The following is a 20,494-nucleotide window of genomic DNA, read 5'->3' as shown; positions in this document are numbered from 1 at the left end:
GGCTTGCCAAAGTTCTATCAGGGAATAAGTTGACAAGGCATCTACTCCAAGATTAGCAGAGTAGGCTGTGCTGAGCACGGCACTCGATATTAGGTTTGCTGGTTCACGAGTATCGTGAACTACAGTAATCAAATTTTTGGTGAAGAAAATGTCCTGGGAAAAATCCCTTAATAAAATGTCCTGAGAAAATCCATGGGGAAAGATCCACAGTCTGTATAGTTCAGAGTCTTTTTCTCTGTTTGCAACTTCGTTGCGTATTCAGTTCCATAGGATCCAGCGTTGATCTTGATTAGATGTCACCACCATCTATAGGCACAGGATTGGTGGGATGAAAATGGCATTGTCTGAGTCTAGATGCATATGAATGTTCTCACTGCGGGTATTGAAGTTCATCAGTGGACATTTGCTGAACGATATCCATTTCATAGCTGGTTTCATGGTTAGATACAAAGTTTTCACCAAGGACATGATCACAGTTTTTGTGTCCTCTGTGTGTAAAGAGAGATGTCTGATAGGGAAGAACAATTTACAGTTTCTTCTCCTCTGTGTGACTTATAGTCCCATATGAAGTTGCCAGGATCATCATGTGACTGAAGACTCCATCTTTGTGTTGCTTAGGCCGGCACCTTGGTTCAGTCTGTGTGCATGGCTGCAGGCTTAGGTTCAGTTTATGCACATCCTGGTTCAGGGTCTCTGGCTTTTACCCTACAGATTTCAGTGATTACAGTTTGGCTAAGTCCATGGCCTGTTAGTTTTTACCCAGCTTGGAGGACCCCTTCCCATCTTGGCTGCAAGGCTGAGATCCAGTTAAGGATGGGAGAGCTTGCATGCTTTCTTTTCCTATGTCTTACCTAGTATTTTTCTTTCTCTGCTATAAAAAACAGATGCCCAAGGGTTTTGACTCCCCTTGTTATTAGGGTACGGATCTCTGTTTAATAAGATTGTCTTTCACTACATTTCCAACACAAATTCTTCTTTTAGACAAAGTCCTGTAATTTAGGATTCTGCAATTAGTTTGTGAAGTGATATTCGAATGTAATTAAGCGGTAAGATTCAGGTGGTTGGTTCTGTGCAAAGCTCTGTCCTGAAATTCTCACTAATACCTCTAAAATAGGGGCTGACCACCTTCATGATAGAGATCCAATCACCTTTTCAACCTGGCTATAATTTTCCTAGGCTGACAGCTCATGTTACATTGGCTCTTCCTTTAACAGTTCATTTCAATAGTAGCATGCTTGCTTTCTCCCTGGAAAGAGGTTTTCAGTAAATTTTGACAAATAACCTAAATTCAATGTTTTATTGTATTGAAAAAGGGATGGGAATGAGAAGGCTACTGGAGATTTAATATGAATTATAATTAAAATAGCCCGAGCACACACACAGGGGTAGATTTTTCAAAGGGTTACGGGCGTAACCCTCGAAAACCTACCCCTGCACGCACATATGTCCCAGGGCTTTCAAAAATGGGCGGGCCAGGGGTGGGGTAGCGGTCCGGGGGCGGTCCCGAGTCCTCTGGCACAGTGGCCTGTGCTGGGGGATGGTGCGCCGGCAGCTGGCCGGCGCACGCAAGTTACGCCTGCCTCAGGCAGGCGTAACTTCTGCAACAAAGATGGGGATCTAGTTAGGGCTGGGGGGTGGGTTAGAAAGGGGAAGGTGGGGGGGAGCGGTAGAAAAGTTCCCTCCAAGGCCGCTCCAATTTTGGAGCGGCCTTGGAACGAGGAAAGCCATCGGGGCTCCCCTTGGGCTCGGTGTGTGCAAGGTGCACAAGTGTGCACCCCCTTGCGCGCGCTGACCCCTGATTTTATAACATGTGTGCGGCAGTGCACGCATGTTATAAAATCGGGTGTACATTTGTGTGCGCCAGGTAGCGCGCACAAATGTACCCCACGCGCGTAACATTTAAAATTGGCCCCATAGTATTTAAAAAAAGATTCTCAAAAGGTACTGGTTGGCGTAACAAATCTTGTATGATATCCTTTTTTCTTTCTTTTTTTTTTTAATAGCAATTTTTATTGTTGTCCATGTTAATCTTATACAAACATAATAACCACATCCAAACATATGAACAACTATCAACATTTTCTTTTAAACTCAATGAGTTCCCCCCTACCCCTCCCCACCAACATGCACATCCTGATAAATTACATTATAAATAATCATCAGAATCAGGCACTAAAGATGGAACAAGCCCTTCCTCCGTGATTGTTAAGAAAACACCATAAGAGGCCTACAAGACAGAATAAGGTATCTGCAGAACATATCTCAACCATTATATAGATCTGTATTAATGAGAGGTCTTACGCTACTGCAGGTAAGAATCCCAGGTTGCATAAAACTTACGCAGGTTACAAGTCTTTTCCACTGTTAATTTATTCATAGTGCAAACATTATCAAGTCTGGAAAGAATTTTCTCCAAGGAAGGAACTTCCTTCTGCTTCCATGTCCTAGCAATTTCCAGTCGAACAGCCAAACAGACCTGAGTAATGAAGGATTGTATAGGTGCCATCCTACTATGTTATTCAAAAGGGCAACATCCATTTGCAAATGTATAAAGTCCCCCAATAACTCAGAAAGAAATGATATCCTTTTTTCTAAAGGGGAATAGCCTGTTATTGGATTTAGCCAAAACATAAGTTTTATTTGTGGGTCCTTCCTAGTGCTCTATTATGCTTCCTAACAGGGCCGGAGAGAGCAGGAATTAGGCTGTGCCAGCTAAGAAAAGTAGGCACCTATGTAAGGTTCTGATGTGATACTTAATAAGAGAAATCGTTTTCTAAATTTCCCAAATAATTTTTATTTATTTAAGAAGGCTTTATGAGCTTTTTAGTTAGCAAATTCTTCAATTACAATTAAAGTCAAGTAACTTTGCTATATCACTATTCATATTCAATATAGCCAATCCATTTAGTCATTCTTGTCCCATTGTCGATCGCAAATAGGATTTAATTAATTTTAGGACACTAAAGCTTCTTTCATTTGATGCCACTGTTGCTGGAAGTGTCAAGAAAATTCTCAGTGCAATAAGGACATTCGGAAAATATTAGATAACTTCAAACTCAATATTTGACCATACATTTTTTTCGGTGACATATCATCAATTTTAAAATTTATGTCAAACACTCTCTTAAGTAAAGCTATTTCATCGAGGAGTTCAACTGATACGTGATTCACATATTGGCTCACAAATCTGTTAACTTTTTGAAATAATTTGTCTTCACTCAAATTCTTAAAAGTCCCATAAGAAATCAAATTGGTTGCATATTTCTTTAACTGCAGAAAATCGACGCTTAAGCCCATTAAGTACAAAGTCTATTATGTGATGGAAGACATTCACCATGAAGTAATTTTCTGCATGTTGTTGAGTTGAGTGTGTGGAACCACGATGCAAATTAAAATTAGTCAATATACCTATTTTACTTGACACTGTTCAGGCTTCTTGAAGTATTTCATCCCACTTGTCTCTAAGCTTCAGAAGATCTTCTTGTAATTGATTGATATTGCCTCTGTCTGCGTCCAATGTTGCATCACAGTATTCCAATAGTAGATTTACCTCATGTATCATTGTTAGCACTTTAATCCAAATTTAAGCCATTAAAACACATTCAAAACTGTCCAGATACTTTTCAATACCACCAAGGTCAGTCTTACATTCTGCTAAGTTTGTAAGCTTGGTCACCTCTTTTACAGCATTTCTAATACTTCCCAAATGTCGAGCAATAGGTGAAACACAATCTATCCTGGCTGACCACCTCGTTTTGGACATTTGATGGAGGGATACAGGAGCATGTTTTTTCAGTATTTCCCATCTGAGGAGGTCATTTATCAAATCGCGTTGTGGCGTTTTTCGCATGCGTTAAGCGCCTTTAACGCATACGTAAAGCGCCTTTAACGCATGTGATAGCACCATAACACATGGTGCGATGCAAATCTGAAAAAGAGGAGGAGTTAGGGGCGGGAGTGGGCTGGGCTTACAGTTTTGCGAAGCCCTATCGCACGGCTTTAATGCTGATTTTTAACTACACCTTTTTCACCTCAAGTGGTTGTATTACCTTCCGCACCAGACAATGACTGTACCTCACAAGCATTCGATAAAGAAATAAATCAAATAATCGAATTGGAACAGCCTTCTACAGGGGAAAACATAATGAAACAGAGTCTGAAAGTTGCTTATTATCACAATGCAACATTGGATTGATTGTTAAGAGGAACACATTTCACACTGAAAGTTTTCTGAAAGTTCCAGCTATTGAAATACCAACAAATGTTCCTAATAATAAGGATAATCATTCTTTTCCAGTTAGACTTTTTACAGTGACCCTTAAGAATGGGGAAAATATAAAAGAGATTGGCTGTGTTGGAGTAAAGAAAATATTTCTTTGTTTTATGCTCCTTGTTTTTTGTTCAACAAAAGAGAAGTTTCTTCAAATGTAAGCATATTAGCTGAACATCCAGGTTGGGATATTGCAAAAGGATGATTGAAAGACATTGTACCAAATCATGAAAATTCCAATATACATAAAGGAAATGAAATCACTATAATATTTCTCTAACAAACTTTTTGACTTCAATTGATTCATTTGCAGTGTAAGGAGAGTATAAATGGCAAGGATAGCAGTCCATGAATCATCTGTTGTAGATCTGCTGTCCTGTTCACCCAAATTTCACATTTTAGTCTGAGATTCCCCCTCCCAGGTTCCAGATGTTAGTGATGTTATAAACAGGGAACTTTTCCATAGCTGAAGAATTTCTAGGAGGTAAAATTTATGGTGAAGGAAGAAGAGAGGTTATTTATTTTATTTTTATTTATTTATAAAAATGTATAAACCTGGGGACACCTGGAGGAAAAGTGAGCTGAGAGTCCTAGTTGGGAGAATGCCAGTGTGGATATCTTCCCTTTCCCCTGCAGAGACTGTGATGTCATCAGACGGGGCCAAGTCATATCATAAAAGCAGCCTACCTGCGCTAATTAGTGGGACCCCTGGAGAAGAGGAGTGGTGAGCTGTGAGTCTTACCTGGGAGAATGCTGGTGTATCCTCCCTTCCCCCATAGAGACTGTGATGTCATCAGAAGGGGCTGGGTCACATCATAAAAGCTGCCTGCGGCATGCCCCTTAGGAAAACTTTTGTCCATTTTATATTTTGATGCTTTCTTTTAATTATTTTTCTTAATGGCTATGTTTTAATGTGATTATTTATACTTCTAATTTCTAACATTTATTTTATGATTTGATTCATTTACATAATTTTAAGAGTGCTTTATACTTATATTTACTTGTTTGATTGGTTTAAATTTTTATTGTATTTTTATGATTTTTAGTTACAAAAACATTGTAAACCGGTGTGAAAGTAAATACCAACATCGGTATAGAAAATTAAGTAAATAAATAAATTTGTGCTTCCCCTCTTTTTTTTCTGTGAAGACACTTATACAAGAAACAAGTATAAATACAGATGCTGTCCTCAAATACAGCCAAAACAGAGCCAAAATATAGTTCTGTAACATTTGCAGTCAGCTTGACATTTACTAGTGCTACAGATCTCTAATAGCTAAATGTGCACTTCACAGAAATACATTTTCCACTTTGCACCCTGAAAAATCCCAGCCATATCTCTTTACATTCTACACCTCTCACTCTTACGTTCATCATCCCATCCTCTTTTCTACTTCACACTCTCTCATATACACCTACCATCATCATTCTATATCGGTGTTTAGTAGAATTAAAAAAAAAACTAAGAAGAAGAAAGAAAAAAAAAAAAGAAAGAGAGAAAAAAACATATGGATTACTAAAAAAAACTAAAGAGCCAGTAAAATGGATCTCAAGCTTTCATTAAATCCTTAGCTCCAATCTGTCAAGTGTCCAACTAGTGGAAGAAATTTTTTTTAGTCTCATCTGGGAAAGATTCATGAAATTTATCACATAATAAAAAATAATCCTGTTGTACTTTTTGGTTCACAAATTTTATTTCTGATTTTTCACATTACATCAGATCTACCATCTTGTTTTGCCATAAGACAACTACTGGTGCAGTATCTTCTGTCCAGGTTTGGAGTATTCCCCTCTGTTAATGGGAAAGAAGCAGAAGGGGAAGCTCCTGGCTTATGTAATGTCAACATGTGGCTCAATGGACATCTGTCTGTCGACATCATCAATTTTGGGCATAGTAGGGGAGGGCTCAAGTTCATCAGGTGCCTCCCTTAGCTTGGTTTTCAAATCTCTTCCATTACAACCTCAAGTCTCTTGGTCTCCAACCTCCCTTATAGATGCGGAGGAAGGAGCCTTGGTATTTTCCTCGACCCCCAAGGTGATATACTCCTTAAAGACTATGAAGGTTTTGGAGAACTTGGAGAGCCCTTCTTATTCTAATGCCATTTTGACTGAAGGACTGGGAAATGAGGGAAAAATAAAACAATCATCTGTTGGAGAAGCAAGTGTGAGTAAAGACGCTTCTAGTATGCCTTGCCTATCGAGCTCCCTGTAATTGGGAATTGTTTCAACACTTGTTTTATCTAATAATATTCTTGTTGTGTTTGAGGGGTTTTCGATGCCTGTCAATGTGACTTTAATAGACATATGGATAGAGAAAGCTTTGTTTCAATTGAGTGCTCAAATAGTTACGATCTCTGAGGACTCTAAACAAAAGTTTATAGAACAGGTTACCCATTTAGGTTAGTGGAGAAGGAGGTGTCGAAGTAAAAGAGAGATTGGTGGCTGACAGGCTTTAAAATCCGCACATATTAAAGATATTCTCATTATTAATAATCATTTTGAAAATACAGAAAATTCCCAGTGTGGGAAAAATTTGATATTCTTGAATTTCCCAATGACATGACTTTATCTCCTTTTGAAATGTTTAAAAGGTATTTTTGAGACACACTGGGGTACATTTTAAAAAACAGCGCGCGTGCGTACTTTTGTTCGTGCACCAGGTGCAAACAAAAGTACGCCGGATTTTATAAGATACGCGCGTATCTTATAAAATCCGTGGTCGGCGCACGTAAGGGGATGCACATTTGTGCAACTTGCGGGTGCCGAGCCCTGCGCGCGCTGCTCGTTCCCTCCGAGGCCGCTCCGATTTCGGAGCGGTCTCGGAGGGAACTTTCCTTCCGCCTCCCCCCACCTTCCCCTCCCTGCACTCGGCCACGCCCCCGACCGCCCCTTTTTGCAAGCCCCAGGACTTACGCGCGTCCCGGGGCTTGTGCGCGCCGCCAAGCCTATGCAAAATAGGCTCGGCGCGCACAGGGGTGGGGGTTTAAAATCCGGCCCAATAGGATTTGTGGATGATAAAATCCCATTGGTTTCCAACATCTATTATTTACCAAAAAATAAGAGATTGGTGAATGAAGAGAAAGGGCCAGTAGATCGTTTGATTGGTAATGAACCTAGTCTTACCACATTTCATGAAATCCTCTTTGGATAATATTCCCTTGAGGACCACTTTATTGGTTTCCTTTTGTTTAGAAAGGGAAAAGGATAATGTGTTTCGTAAATATTTTCCTTGTAAGCAATTCCAATTTTGTGGACAGAGAATTCAAATATTCCCTGATGTTTTGGTTATTACCCAGATGAGAAGAAAACTTTTTCTTGTTTTAAAGCAGAGGGTTTTATCTACTGGAGCTACATTCCCCTGTAAATGTTTGATTACTTCTTGTAATAATTTTCTTTTCTCAGATCCACTTCTCCTTGAAACGTTTTTAATCATAAGGAAGCAAATAGAGTTAACAATGTTGATTCTTGAGGAGTAAAGGATTTGATACAAGTAAATAAAAAAATTGCTATATCCTCTACTTAGTTTCTCTTTCTTGTAATTTATTACCTGTTTTGTGGACCATTTGAATGTGGACTAGAGAATGTAATGCTGATGTGTGTGTGTGTGTACCTATTTTTGTGAATATTGGATTGTATTTTGCTTTGTTGTTAATTTCTGCCTATAATTATATAAATTTAATAAAATATAAATTTTAAAAAAATGTTTAAACTGCCTATCATAAATTTTTAGGTGATGTACATCCAAACATACATAAAAGCTCAGCACAAAATCTAACAAACTTTGGGGGTCATTTTCTATCGGTATTGCATAGCGATAGGCTATCGCACGCGAAAAGTCCCTTTTCGCACGCATTAGCTTGCTGGGGGCGGAGTTGGGGCGGCGAGGGGAGAGGAGTCAGGGCGGCGAGGAGGCGTACGCGGTGATATCTTCGCTGGAAGTGATAAGGTAAGGACCGTTATCGTCGCCAGTAGCACGCCCAATAGCACCACCTTTTACGGTGGCGCTATTGGGTGCGAAAGCCGGCAGCAATAACACCACGGTGGTGCGATTGCTGCCGGCTTTCACGGGCCTGCCCCCCCCCCCCTCGGTTTTCGCTGGATTCACCTTTTTGTTGTAGAATGGTGAATCCAGGCCCTTATAAGTTACAATATTGTTACTATAAGACATTGCTTTATGTATCTCAACCAGTGTTTCCTCCAAACTACCTAGCTGCGCAGGAGGATTCTATGCACCATGTATGAGAGACTCCCTCTGCTCATGAATTTTATGTATCATGATGCAGTAGCACCAGCCAACTTGGCACAAGGTAAGAGCTCCACTGTGCCTAGAACATGTGGCAAGCTCTTTGAAGGCTATAAGTGTCAGGATGGATAAGACATTTCATATCTATTGAAAGCCTTTATAGAGAAAAATGAACTAGTATGGAAGGGTTAAATCTAGTCATTAGAGTGAGACATGCAATATACACCAAGAAGTTCTTATTTAGTGCATGTGTTCTTGTGTATAACTGGAAATTGTGATCAGTTACTATACCCAATCACCACCACAAATAGGTCAATTCTGTAAACAAAACACCAATGAAAAAATAAAATAAAATTGAGCATTGAAACCCTAGGTTTTATTTTATTAGACTTGTTAATTTGAAAAAGAAAAGCATTTAATCCGATATTTAAAAATATAGTCTTTTCACTTAAAAAATATCATATCGCTGTTTTTGTATATTTTTTAGCCTGTGTTATTGATGAAGAAAAAGGCATCATTCCACATGCTATCCAGGAACTGTTTCAAAGTATCTCTGAAAATCCTAACATTGACTTCAGTGTGAAAGTATCCTACATAGAGGTCTACAAGGAAGAGCTGAGAGACCTGCTAGAGCTGGACACTTCAATCAAAGATCTTCATATCAGAGAAGATGAAAAAGGGAACACTGGTATGTAGAAGCTTGTTCTAAACTTGATCTCCAGGCTAAGACATATGGAATGCTTTTTAACAGCTTAAAAGAAAATGTTTCAGAAAGTACCCAGAGCAAGTATTCATACTTGCCCTGTATCAAATTTATGGTATTCCCATGAACACCTTAGAGTAGACATATTCACAAATATGCTTTCTTATCTATTAGAATTTTTTAAAAAGTGTAGATAAGCATGTGAATAAGGGTGAGCTAATAGAATTTTCAGAAGACTTTTGACAAAGTCCCTCATGAGAGACTGCTCAGGAAATTAAAAGGTCATGAGATAGGAGGCAATGGCCTATTGTGCATTGGCAACTTATTAAAGGAAAGGAAACAGAGAGTAGGACTAAATGATTAGTTTTACCAAAGAAGAGTGGAATACCCCAGGGATTTATACTGGTACCGGTGTTTAACTTATTTATTGAAAATATTTATTAACCGCCCTTCAATGGATCAGGATGGAGCACAAGAATACATTCATCATAAAATATAAATCCAGACAAGGAAAGAATAAAATACATGAGTGATTATGTCAAGTAGGACAAGGAAATTCAATTGAGTGTATTATATGCCATTTGGAAAAGATGATTCTTAAGTGCTTTCTTGAAAAATTTAGATTTCTTAATGGTTCTTATATATTGGCTAGTTGTTGGGGGAGCGCTAGGGAGCGAGCCCGATCCCGGGAGATGTGTGCCCTTGGACCACGACACGACTGCAGAGAGGAGCTCTGTGGAAGCGCCACAGCAGGCAAGACATGTCCAAGCATGGGAGGAGCAAGTCGACCACCGAGCCCTAACCTCTGCCGAACCTGCATGCACTGGTAGAGACCCAACAATGCAATGCTGGTCTCGGGGGTAGCCCTCTGGCCACTTTCAGACCTGCCACTGGGGAGCGGCAGATGTGGCAGGACGGACAAAGGTCGAGGAAAAGTGATGGTACTAGAACTTGGAACAAGACGGGACCTCGGACTTGGACTAGGCTAGAAGACTTGAACAAGACTAGGACGCTTGGAGACTCAGACGAGACGAAGACGCTTGGTACTTGGAACTCAGACGAGACGAGGACATGAGGTAGCTTGGAACTCAGATGCAAGATGCTCAGACGTGAATGAAGATCAGAGGTGGATTCTAGAGAGTCAGGCGAGGATCCTGGATATTCCTATGAGGACTTGGAACTTGGGAAGACTCAGACAAGGATAAGGACTCAGGATACTTGGAGACTTAGACTGGCACTGCCCCTCAGGGCGCCCTACACAGCCAACATGGGCTGGTCACGGACCACCCTGTCCCGCTGCGTGCCCTACAAAACCTGAAGAGGCTGGTCGTGGATCACACGGAGAGCGGAACATGCGCAGGACTGAGGCTCGGGACAAAGGAGGAATCCGGGCAGTGCTCGAAGACAGATCCAACCGGAAGAGGGCTCCAGCCACCAGATACAGATTTACTCCCAGGAAAGGTCAGCTGGAGACGAGGTGAAGCAAAGCTGGACCCGAAGCTAGAGACTGATGTACTTCAGGATCAGGACTATGAACATCAAGGCTGGAATGTAGGACATTGGATACGAAAGGACACTGGTACCTCGGGACATCAAGGCATCTAGACATCTATGGCATCTGGAGACAAGGAGACATCTGGACATCTGGAGACAAGAGGACAGGATCCAACGAGAGACCAGAACTTGGAATGAAGATGAAGACAAAAGTTCAGGAACCATGGATGAAGACAAGGAATACCAACGAAGAACAGAGTGCCTTGAAGAAGCGAGGAAGGATCACAGAGGTCTCCTGGAATGAAGAGCTGGAACTGAAGATCCAGGAGCAGTCCAACTCCATGACTTAACTCCTTGCGAAGGCAACAATGGAATGAAGGAAGGACCTCTTTATAGGGCTGAAGAGGACCGCCTCGGGGATGTCAGCAAGAGGAGCTCAGAAGGACTGCCCACTGCTGGTCCTTTAAAAGAAGAGAGGAGGCGCAGCCGTGCGCCTAAGGTAGAGGCAGGGTCTTGGAGAGCGACGTCCTGCTGCGAAGAAGGAAGAAGGCCTTGACGTCGGCAGCTTCCTGCCGCGAAGTTAGAAGATTGATGGTGGTTCCCTGCTGCGAGAAGAGGACGTCGAAAGTGGCCTCCAGGCCATGGAAGAGGGCCCGGGCGATGGCGGCCTCCAAGCTGCAGAAGAGGAGCTTCGAGGGCGGCCTCCAGGCCGCAGAAAAGGATGACGGCGGTGGTCTCCAGGCCGCGGAAGAAAGAATCGGGCGGCCTGGCAGCAAGGAAGGAACAGTAGCGGCCCCAGGCCGCAAAGTGGGAAGCAGCAGCGGCTCCCAGGCCTCATGGGAGGCCTGGTTGGTGGCGGCTTGAGTCGTGAGGAGTGGCAACTTCGACAGCAGCCTCTGGGCTGCGAGGAGCAGGCAGAGGCGGCGCTGAGCCACAACAGAGGCAGCAAGGAAGGTGGCGGCCTTCAGGCCGCGGGGAAACTTCAGTGGTGTCGGCAATGGCAGCAGTGTCCTCTGGGCCCCTCTGCAAGGTAAGAGGCTGCTTGTGGGCCTGCCCCTCTCCATTGGTTGGGTTTTTGCATCCTAAGCACTTCAGTGGTGCACATGTCTAGTACTCTGTCTAGTACTCTTTAATATATAATGTAAGTTTGTACTGCACCTGGTAAGTAACAGGGAACCATGGTAGAGAGTGCAATTCTGGAGTGATGTGGTCTCGGTCTCGGTTAGAAGTGCCAGTTAGAAGACGTGCTGTGAAATTTTGAAGTATTTGAAGATGATGTATAACTTAAGCAGATAAACCAATGAGCCGAGAGTTACAATAGACTAAGCTCGAAGAAAGAAGAGACTGGAGAACTGTTCGAAAATCTGGCGGGTCTAATAAGGGTTTTAATTAATGATCTGGACAAGGGAGCAATGATTGATCTCACATTTTCAGATGATACAGAATTAGAAACATAATGGCATAATATGGGCAACCAGGACCACACTCACTCGCAACCACCCTGAACATAGCAATAACAACAAGACATTATGTTGGACAAAACAAGGCCGCAGCTTTATTAATAAATGGTCCGAGCCTTAACATACACAACACATATTGTTCCGGGATTTCAGCCATTTTACTCCTCCCAATCTATCCGCCTCTTTCCGGCAGGATAGCCATTTACCATCCACTCGGCTCAAAGATTTGGCACAACACTCCAGGTCCCAGCTCCCGCCACTCTTAAGCAAGGAGCCAACCTGAGTGGACCCCCGCCTCCAATCCGCAGGGGGTCTGGCCCAGTGGTTCCCGCCTCATTCCTGCAAGGGACCACCCCCAGACAACAGCCCAGTTGTCAACCATCACTTGCATATTGCTGAAATCCTTTTAACAAAACCAAACTTTAACTCTGCTGGTTCGGACCAAGCGCCATAGACACAGGCATCCTATGCCCTGTGACCCCCAAAGATGCGGCCCCGCTTATTTCGGAAATAATGCCTCCAGAACCTCCTGAATAGAGTTTAAGAACAGGTCCATACCTAAAAAGGACAAATGAACCCCATCAGAACCAAATAATCCCGTGACCTTCCCCCAGGACCAGTCATGACGAATATGACGCCCCCCCAAGCGCGCCAACCAGGACCCAATTTGTTGGTTCGCTTTGGACCTACTTCGACGCCACCTAATGTTATCTAATTCAGCAGGTCTGACGATTATGTCCGACCAACACAAGACGGTGGTAGGCAATAGTATGGAAACCGTCATCAAGTCCTTGCGGACTATGCTGATAAATTGCCTACCAGCCATCCGTCCCCAGTCGTTGCCCCCCAAATGTATCACCACAACTCGAGGTACGCTGAGACGAGTACATTCCTTCTTCACATACGGAATCAGCTCATCCCAAAGCATGCCTCTCCGCCCCAACCAGTGGATCCGCACCCCTCTGTCCTGCAAATCCAAATGTGGACCGTAAGGTCTACCCTCCGCATGCTGATGTGCCCAATGAATAAAAGAATGTCCGATGATCCACACCGACATATCAGATGGCACTGCACCTAAAAGAAACAAAAATTAGTCACCATTCAGTCACGCCCGTCCTCAGGGCGGATATAACCCTTGTACACATTCGACCTCCATCGCCCAATTCTCTGTATCACTTCCGCTGACAAACCTGCTCCGGCAGCCGATGTGGCTGCTCCTATTCGAAAAGAATGCGTCCCAAAACGACGCCCCTCCAATCCTACCTTCACCAAAACCTGGCGAAGTACCATCTCGAACTGATACTTAGTTAATGGGCGCAGATTCTCGTGCACCAAAAACTGGGAAGCACCCACTGGCCGCAGCTGACAATAACTCGCAGCATTCACAACTGGACAAGTTACCAATCCCGGCACCGCCGCCAATACCACGGACAATCCTCATCCCTTCTGGTCCGTCTTGGAGCGGGGTATCCAAATCACCACGGATCTATTTGTCACCAATACATTCCACGCCAAGATGCCTGGGAAATCCTTACTGTCAGCCGCCCTGGCCACTAACTCACTGACTCTGAACGCTCCAAAAAACGCGAAGACAAAAGCAAGACGAAATAACCGCGTTTCATAATCCGACGAACAAACCAACGACAACGCTCCCCACAGTTGTATCAAAATATCATGCGTGATCAGTAAACGATTATCTAACCTTTGTCCCACTTCTTTGAACCAACCCGCTAACAACCGACGAACAATAAAACGCCCAGATGGAAAACCCCAGCCATGCGCCCTCATAAAAAACGAAAATCCCGCCAATTGCCTGCCCACCGTCGCCCTTGAATAACCATGTAATCTGGCTTGTTCAATAAAACGTACCAGAGCCACATCCGAAATTGGACCTCCCCCCCAACCCAAAGATGACAAAAATGCAGTCACTTTCCGTGCCCCCCCCACATAACTTGTCCATGTAGACGGTGCTAATGATGCTCGCAGCATATTCCAGGCTTCTGGGCACCAAATTTCCAAAGGGAAGATGGCACTGGCATTCCACATAGTTCCGCCTCTGGAGCCAACTCTCGGAATACTTCCCACTTGAAACGAGAAAGAGAGTCGGCCACACCATTTGAAACCCCCGGCACATGTCGAGCCCAAATAGTTACATTCAAGGACATACAACACAAGATCAGCTCTCGCAGCATCTTCGAAACCCTGCTGCATGTCGCCGACCTTTTATTGATGACCTCTACTACTCCTAGATTATCACACCAAAACACGACTCTCTTTCCTCGTAACCGCTCACCCCAAATGTGTACGGCTACCACAATCGGAAATAGCTCCAGGAAAGTAATGTTTTTAGTAACCCCCGCATCTACCCATGTGTCCGGCCATTTAGCTGCACACCAGGATCCCTGGAAGTAAGCTCCAAATCCGATGGAACCTGCTGCGTCAGTGAACAATTCCAAATCATAATTAGACGACGGATCAGATTGCCAGAACTCCACACCATTAAAACCGACTAGAAACGTATCCCAAATGCGCAAATCCTCGCGCATCAATTTTGTAATTCGAACCCAATGATGCCGCTTTCTAATGCCAGCCATTGCCCGCGACAATCTTCTCAGGAACACCCGCCCCATGGGGATTACCCTACAGGCGAAATTAAGACTGCCCACTAAAGATTGCAATTCCCGCAAAGTCAACTTGCGCCTGCCCAGAGCCTCCCGCACCAAAGTTCGCAGTCTCTCCACTTTATCCTCCGGCAACCGCGACACCATTTCTATAGAGTCTAGTTCGATTCCCAGAAATACCAATTTGGTGCGTGGACCCTCCGTCTTACCAGCCGAAAGGGGAATACCGAATTCACCAGCCACCTCTTGAAAAATTCCCAACAATTCCTCACACTCACCAGAATTAGCCCCGCCGACGAACAGGAAGTCATCTAAATAATGCACCAGATTAGCTGACTGCGCCCTTAACTGTACCACCCAATGCACAAATGAACTGAACGCTTCAAAATAAGCACATGCTATGGAACAACCCATCGGCAAGCACTTATCGAAATAAAACTCCTGCTGAAAACGGAAGCCAAGTAGATGGAAATCATCCGGATGTATGGGTAACAAGCGAAAAGCAGCTTCAATATCCGCTTTAGCCAGCAATGCCTGCGGACCGCATCTCTTCACCACCCGAACTGCTGAATCAAAAGAGGCGTAGCGAACCGTACACAGCTCCTTAGGAATCCCGTCGTTTATTGACTTACCCTCGGGAAAGGACAAATTGTGAATCAGCCTGAATTTGCCTGCCTCACGCTTAGGAATAACTGCCAACGGGGATAATACCAAATTCTCTAACGGAACTGAGGAGAACGGACCCGCAATCCTGCCCAAAGCAATCTCCTCTTGCAGTTTTTTCCGAACCACGTCCCCTAATCTCCGCACCGAAGGACAATTATCACCTCCCCCCACTTCCCCCCCCCCCCCCCCACAAAAGGGATTCGGAAACCTCCTGTAAAACCCTGAAGTAGTAAATCTGCCATTCTCTTATCCGGATATCGGCGTAACCAAGGCCGCATGGCATCAATCCTAACCGGAGTCAATGCCAAGTCACAACCCCGCTTTACCCCCCCCTTCTGCGATCGTATTTGTAGAGGAACCCTCACCTTGCCGTTTGAGGCATCGCAATGCAGGGTGAGCTGCCCCACAATTGGAGCAGGCGTGATGAAACTTACAATCGGGGAAGTTGCAGGTGGAACGATTAAATCGCCAGCAGATGTCACTACGCCCTGTACTTCCTTTTCCCGTCCCCCCACTCGAGCCGTCCCTCCGAAAGGACCGCCCCACGCCTGTTCCTGACAACACTCCCTGTCCCAACCCCCCTCCCGAAACCTTGGAAGCCATCTGGGTTAACCACAGCCCCACATCTTGAGTGCCCCACGACATAAACTTATTCTCCTCCATCCTGTCCCGGAACCGCTCATCGTAATTCAGCCATGACCACCCATCATAAGTCTTACTGGCTGCAAGAATGGAATCAGCATAAGCTAACAAAGGCCCATATTGTGAAGGATCCTTTTTTCCTACTACACTAGCTAGCCTCAAGAATGCTCTCATCCAATTGTGTATATTACGTGCAACTTTCTGTTGCGCCCCTGGAAAGCGGTCGCTCTTCCCTCGCTTTTTCTTCTCCTTACGCCTCCCCCTCCTACCCTCCAAAAGCTGAAAAATATCTATAAATTGCCTCCGCCAAATACGCTTACGTATGGACTTAGGCACCTCCTCCCAAATTCCGTCAGGGCCACCAAAGCCGGGGCCCCACATACTGTCGCACCCCCCACCACTCCGCCTGTCCCTGACGGCTCTGCCTCAGATGTGCTAGAGGACGATGAAGAGGAAGATGAAGAAGAGGATGAATCGGAAGAGCTAGATCTCCCCCTTTTCCGCTTCTTTTTGGCCTTTCCGGATCTTGAAGACTCCCCTTTTCCACCACTCCCCTTGTCCGCATCCTTAGCTGTCTGGACCTCAAACACCTGCCCCCCACCGTCTCTCTGCTCACCTCTATCGCTCAAGGACCCCAAGCTTTTTTGCGTCTGAACCTCCCCCCGATCGAACCGTGGAAAAATTACCCACTCACCTGCCGGGTCAGCGTCCGCCGCCATCAAGCCTGCCACCTGGACCCCCTCTTTCTGACTGGAACGAGCTGCCATAGGTGCCACATTCCGCCATGCCTCATTCCGCGAAGGACCTGGCATATCTCCCTCATCCTCCATATGCCGGACCTGTGAAGACACCGCAGCAGATGAAGGAAAAGGCCCTAAACCGGACACCGAATCCCACTCCCCAACAAACCCCTGGCCCTCGGTCTCTCTTTGTCTCCCCCACTGAGATCCCTCCTGACGACCGTCCCTGCAGCGATTCGCTCCTCCTGCCCGTGCCAACTCACCGACCGGTAACTGGACTTGCTGCACTGCTCCCTGGCACCGGGGTCTAAAAATCTCCTGCCCCGCTCTGCCTCTAACCAGCCCCGCACCCCCCCCACGTCCGCGGCCCGTACCGGCGACACCCCGCCCCCGCCCCCAGACACTCCAACCCCCCTAGATACCCGTGCAACTCCTCCATCCGTCCCCCCAACGAACGCACCTCTACCCCCTGTACCTCGATAAGGAACCCTGCACCCCGAACTTCCCCTCCGGACCACGTTCCTCTGTACAGCACCCCCAATGCCAACAAACTCCACAGCCCGTCTATCATCCACACCTGCAACAGCAACCCTCTGCGCCACCCCCCAGCCTTCCTCCGCAATCTGCCCCACCTCCCTTTCCTGCCCTGGTAGGCGTCTCGTTGATTCACTCCGCCCCTGCCCCCGAGGCCTAAGGATCCGTACAGACCGCCCCCTGCCTGTCCGCACCAGTTCCCCAGCCATCCCCTGACACGTCGTTTCAGCAAGCCCACGAGGAACGTTAAAAAGGACTCTGCCAGCACCCTCCTCCTCAGCCATGCCACACCTGCCCCGGTCCCTACCGACCGCTCCACTCACCCACACACCATCAGCTTCCCCCTCCGACTCTACCACCGGCGCGCTGTCCCCCGGCACCCACGCTGCCTCCTCCGAGTCCAGCGCTGTCGCCATCTCCTCGCCTTGCTCCACCTCCGCCGTCCCATGCGACTCAGCTATGACAAAACGAACGCTCAGGAACCGCACCCGGAAGCCTCCGGTACTCGAATAACCAAACAAGTTAGAACAATTCGCAAGCGAATTCACAAGCAAATTTTTCTAACTTGCCTCGCCGCCGTGCAATACCGACTGCCTCGCGATCTCTAACCCCGCTTAAATTAATTCAAATTCCTACCCCCAATCAGATCTCTTCCTCAGTTCCCCGTTGCCCGTCCACCAATCCCGAACCGCCACGATGCTCCCGCGGCGCCACGCTACTCTCCCCCCCCCCTCCACTACCTATACTGTAAGCCTGCTCTACCTTCCCGCGCATACTGCCCCTCCTTCCCCCCCCCCCCCCCTCCGCCTCTGACCGAGACCCGCTCGTCGAGCGGGCCTGGGCCCATATTACAAGGCCTTCGCGGACACTAGGTCCGCTTAGGCCGCCAGAAAAAGACTGAATGGCCCATCTAGTCTGCCCATCTGCCCTAATATTTAGTATTATAATTCTTTAGAGATTGTATTTATCCCATTCTTTCTTGAATTCAGATATTGTTTTTGTCTCTACCACTTCTACTGCATTTACATCATTTACCACCCTCTCTATAAAGAAATATTTCCTAAGATTACTGCAGAATCAACCTCCTTTCATCCTCATTCCTTGACACCTCATTCTAGAGCCCCTTTCTGATGAAAGAGGCTCACCTGCTGTGCATGGAAACCTTTGAGATATTTAAATGTCTCTATCATATTTCCCCTATCTCGTCCTTCCTCTGGGGTGTACATGTTTAGATCTTTAAATATATCTCCATAATGCTTTACAGTAAAGACCACTGATCATTTTAATAGCCACCCTCTGGACCAGTTCCAACTGGTTTATATCCTTTTGAAGGTGCGGTCTCCAGAATTGTACACAGTATTCCAAATGAGGTCTCACCAGGGACCTATACAGGGTTAATATCACATCCCTTTTTCTGCTGACCCTATGCAGCCAAGCATCTTTCTGGCTTTTGCCATTGCTTTATTCACCTGTTTGGCAACCTTAAGATCATCAGATACAATCACCCCGGAAATCCCACTCTTACTTCGTACTTAGAAGAATTTCACCTCCAATACTGCCCCTCTCCATTGGTTGGGTTTTTGCATCCTAAGCACTTCAGTGGTGCACATGTCTAGTACTGTGTAATATGTTTCAAGAGGACATGGGGTTGAATCCAAACTTAACTCAAACAAGTAGCTTTAAAAAGAAATATTTAATACTGAGTGGAGGTGTAGCCTAGTGGTTAGAGCAGTGGGCTGTAAACATAGAAACTAGAGATCAAATCCCAGTGCTACTCCTTGTGACCTTGGGCAAATCATTTTACCCTCTATTGCCTAGGGTACAAGTTTAGATTGTGATCCAGTGACCTGTTTATGGCTAAAGCCAAAGGTCTTTACTCTGTCCTTGACTTGTCTGTTGCTTTTTACTACCTTAAGCTTGCTGGGCAGAGTGGATGAACCATTTGGTCCTTTTCTGCCATCACTAGTATGTTACTATATAACTATTAATCTGGATTTTTTAGCATTAAATCTTAGTTGCCAGACCTTAAATCGTTCCTCGTGTTTCGCTAGATCCCTCCTCATGTTTTCCACACATTCCTGGCTGTCCACCCTGTTACAGATTTTGGTATCATCAGCAAAAAGACAAACTTTTCCTGATAATCATTTCGTTATGTTGCTCACGAAAATGTTGCAAAGGACCAATCCCTCAGGCACACTGCTAATAACGTCCCCTTCCTCAGAGAAAATCCTATTTACCACTACCCTTTGTCACCTCCCACTCTTCCAGTTTCTAACCCAGTCAGTCGCTGTAGGTCGCATACCAAGGGCGGTCAATTTATTTATAATTCTCCTATGCAGAACTGTGTCAGAGGCCTTACTGAAATCAAAAGTGCACTACATCTAGCACTCTCCCTTGATTTAGCTGTCTAGTAACCCGATCAGATTTGTCTGACAAGATTTACCTCTGGTGAAACCATGTTGCCTTGGATCTTGCAATCCATTGGATTCCAAAAACTGCAGCATCCTCTGTTTTAGCAGTGATTCTATTAATTTTCTCACCACAGAGATCAGATTAACTGGCCTGTAGTTTCCAGTCTCCTCCTTACTTCCATAATTTTGAATAGGAACCATATCAGTCTCTGGAACTATTCCTAATTCTAAAGAAGCATTGAAAAGGTCAGCCAGTGTTGTTGCCAGGAAATCTCTAAGTTCCCTTAGTACCCTCAGATGTATTCCATCCAGCCCCATCGCTTATTCAAAGTAGCTAAAACACAAGCAGACTGTGAGGAATTGTAAGAGGACCTTGCAAAACTGGAGAACTGGACATTTTAATGCAGTTTAATGTGGGCAAGTGCAAAGTGATGTACACAGAGGAAATAATCCTAATTATGTGCACACAGTGCTATTAGGAGTTTACCACTCAAGGAAAGGATTTTGGAGTCCTTGTGGAAAATATGATGATACCTCACCTTAGTGGTCAAAACAGCAAATAGAATGTTAGTCACAGTTCTGTTTTTTTGTTCCTTTCAAAGGCATTGTATACACCCATAGTGCAACCACACTTTGTAGCTTTGGTCACTCATGTAAAAGCAAGTTTGCTTACCATAAACAGTGTTTTCCATAGATAGCAGGGAATTTAG

General features: G+C 45.1%; 1 protein-coding gene across 2 annotated transcripts in view; it reads left to right on the top strand.

Moving 5' to 3' along the window:
- The window catches only part of LOC115099320 (kinesin-like protein KIF27), a 67,728-nt gene that overhangs the window by 34,666 nt on the left and 12,568 nt on the right, over positions 1-20,494 (top strand). For both annotated transcript variants that reach the window (XM_029616911.1, XM_029616902.1), the window contains exon 3: positions 9,001-9,201. In XM_029616911.1, the coding sequence (XP_029472771.1) occupies positions 9,001-9,201 (201 nt within the window). The remainder of the gene's footprint in view (positions 1-9,000; positions 9,202-20,494) is intronic.

Source organism: Rhinatrema bivittatum, chromosome 1, assembly GCF_901001135.1.
Source record: "Rhinatrema bivittatum chromosome 1, aRhiBiv1.1, whole genome shotgun sequence".
Taxonomy (NCBI): Eukaryota; Metazoa; Chordata; class Amphibia; order Gymnophiona; family Rhinatrematidae; genus Rhinatrema; species Rhinatrema bivittatum.
The sequence above is the reverse complement of the archived record's forward strand: the minus strand, read 5'-3'. Positions and strand labels throughout refer to the sequence as shown.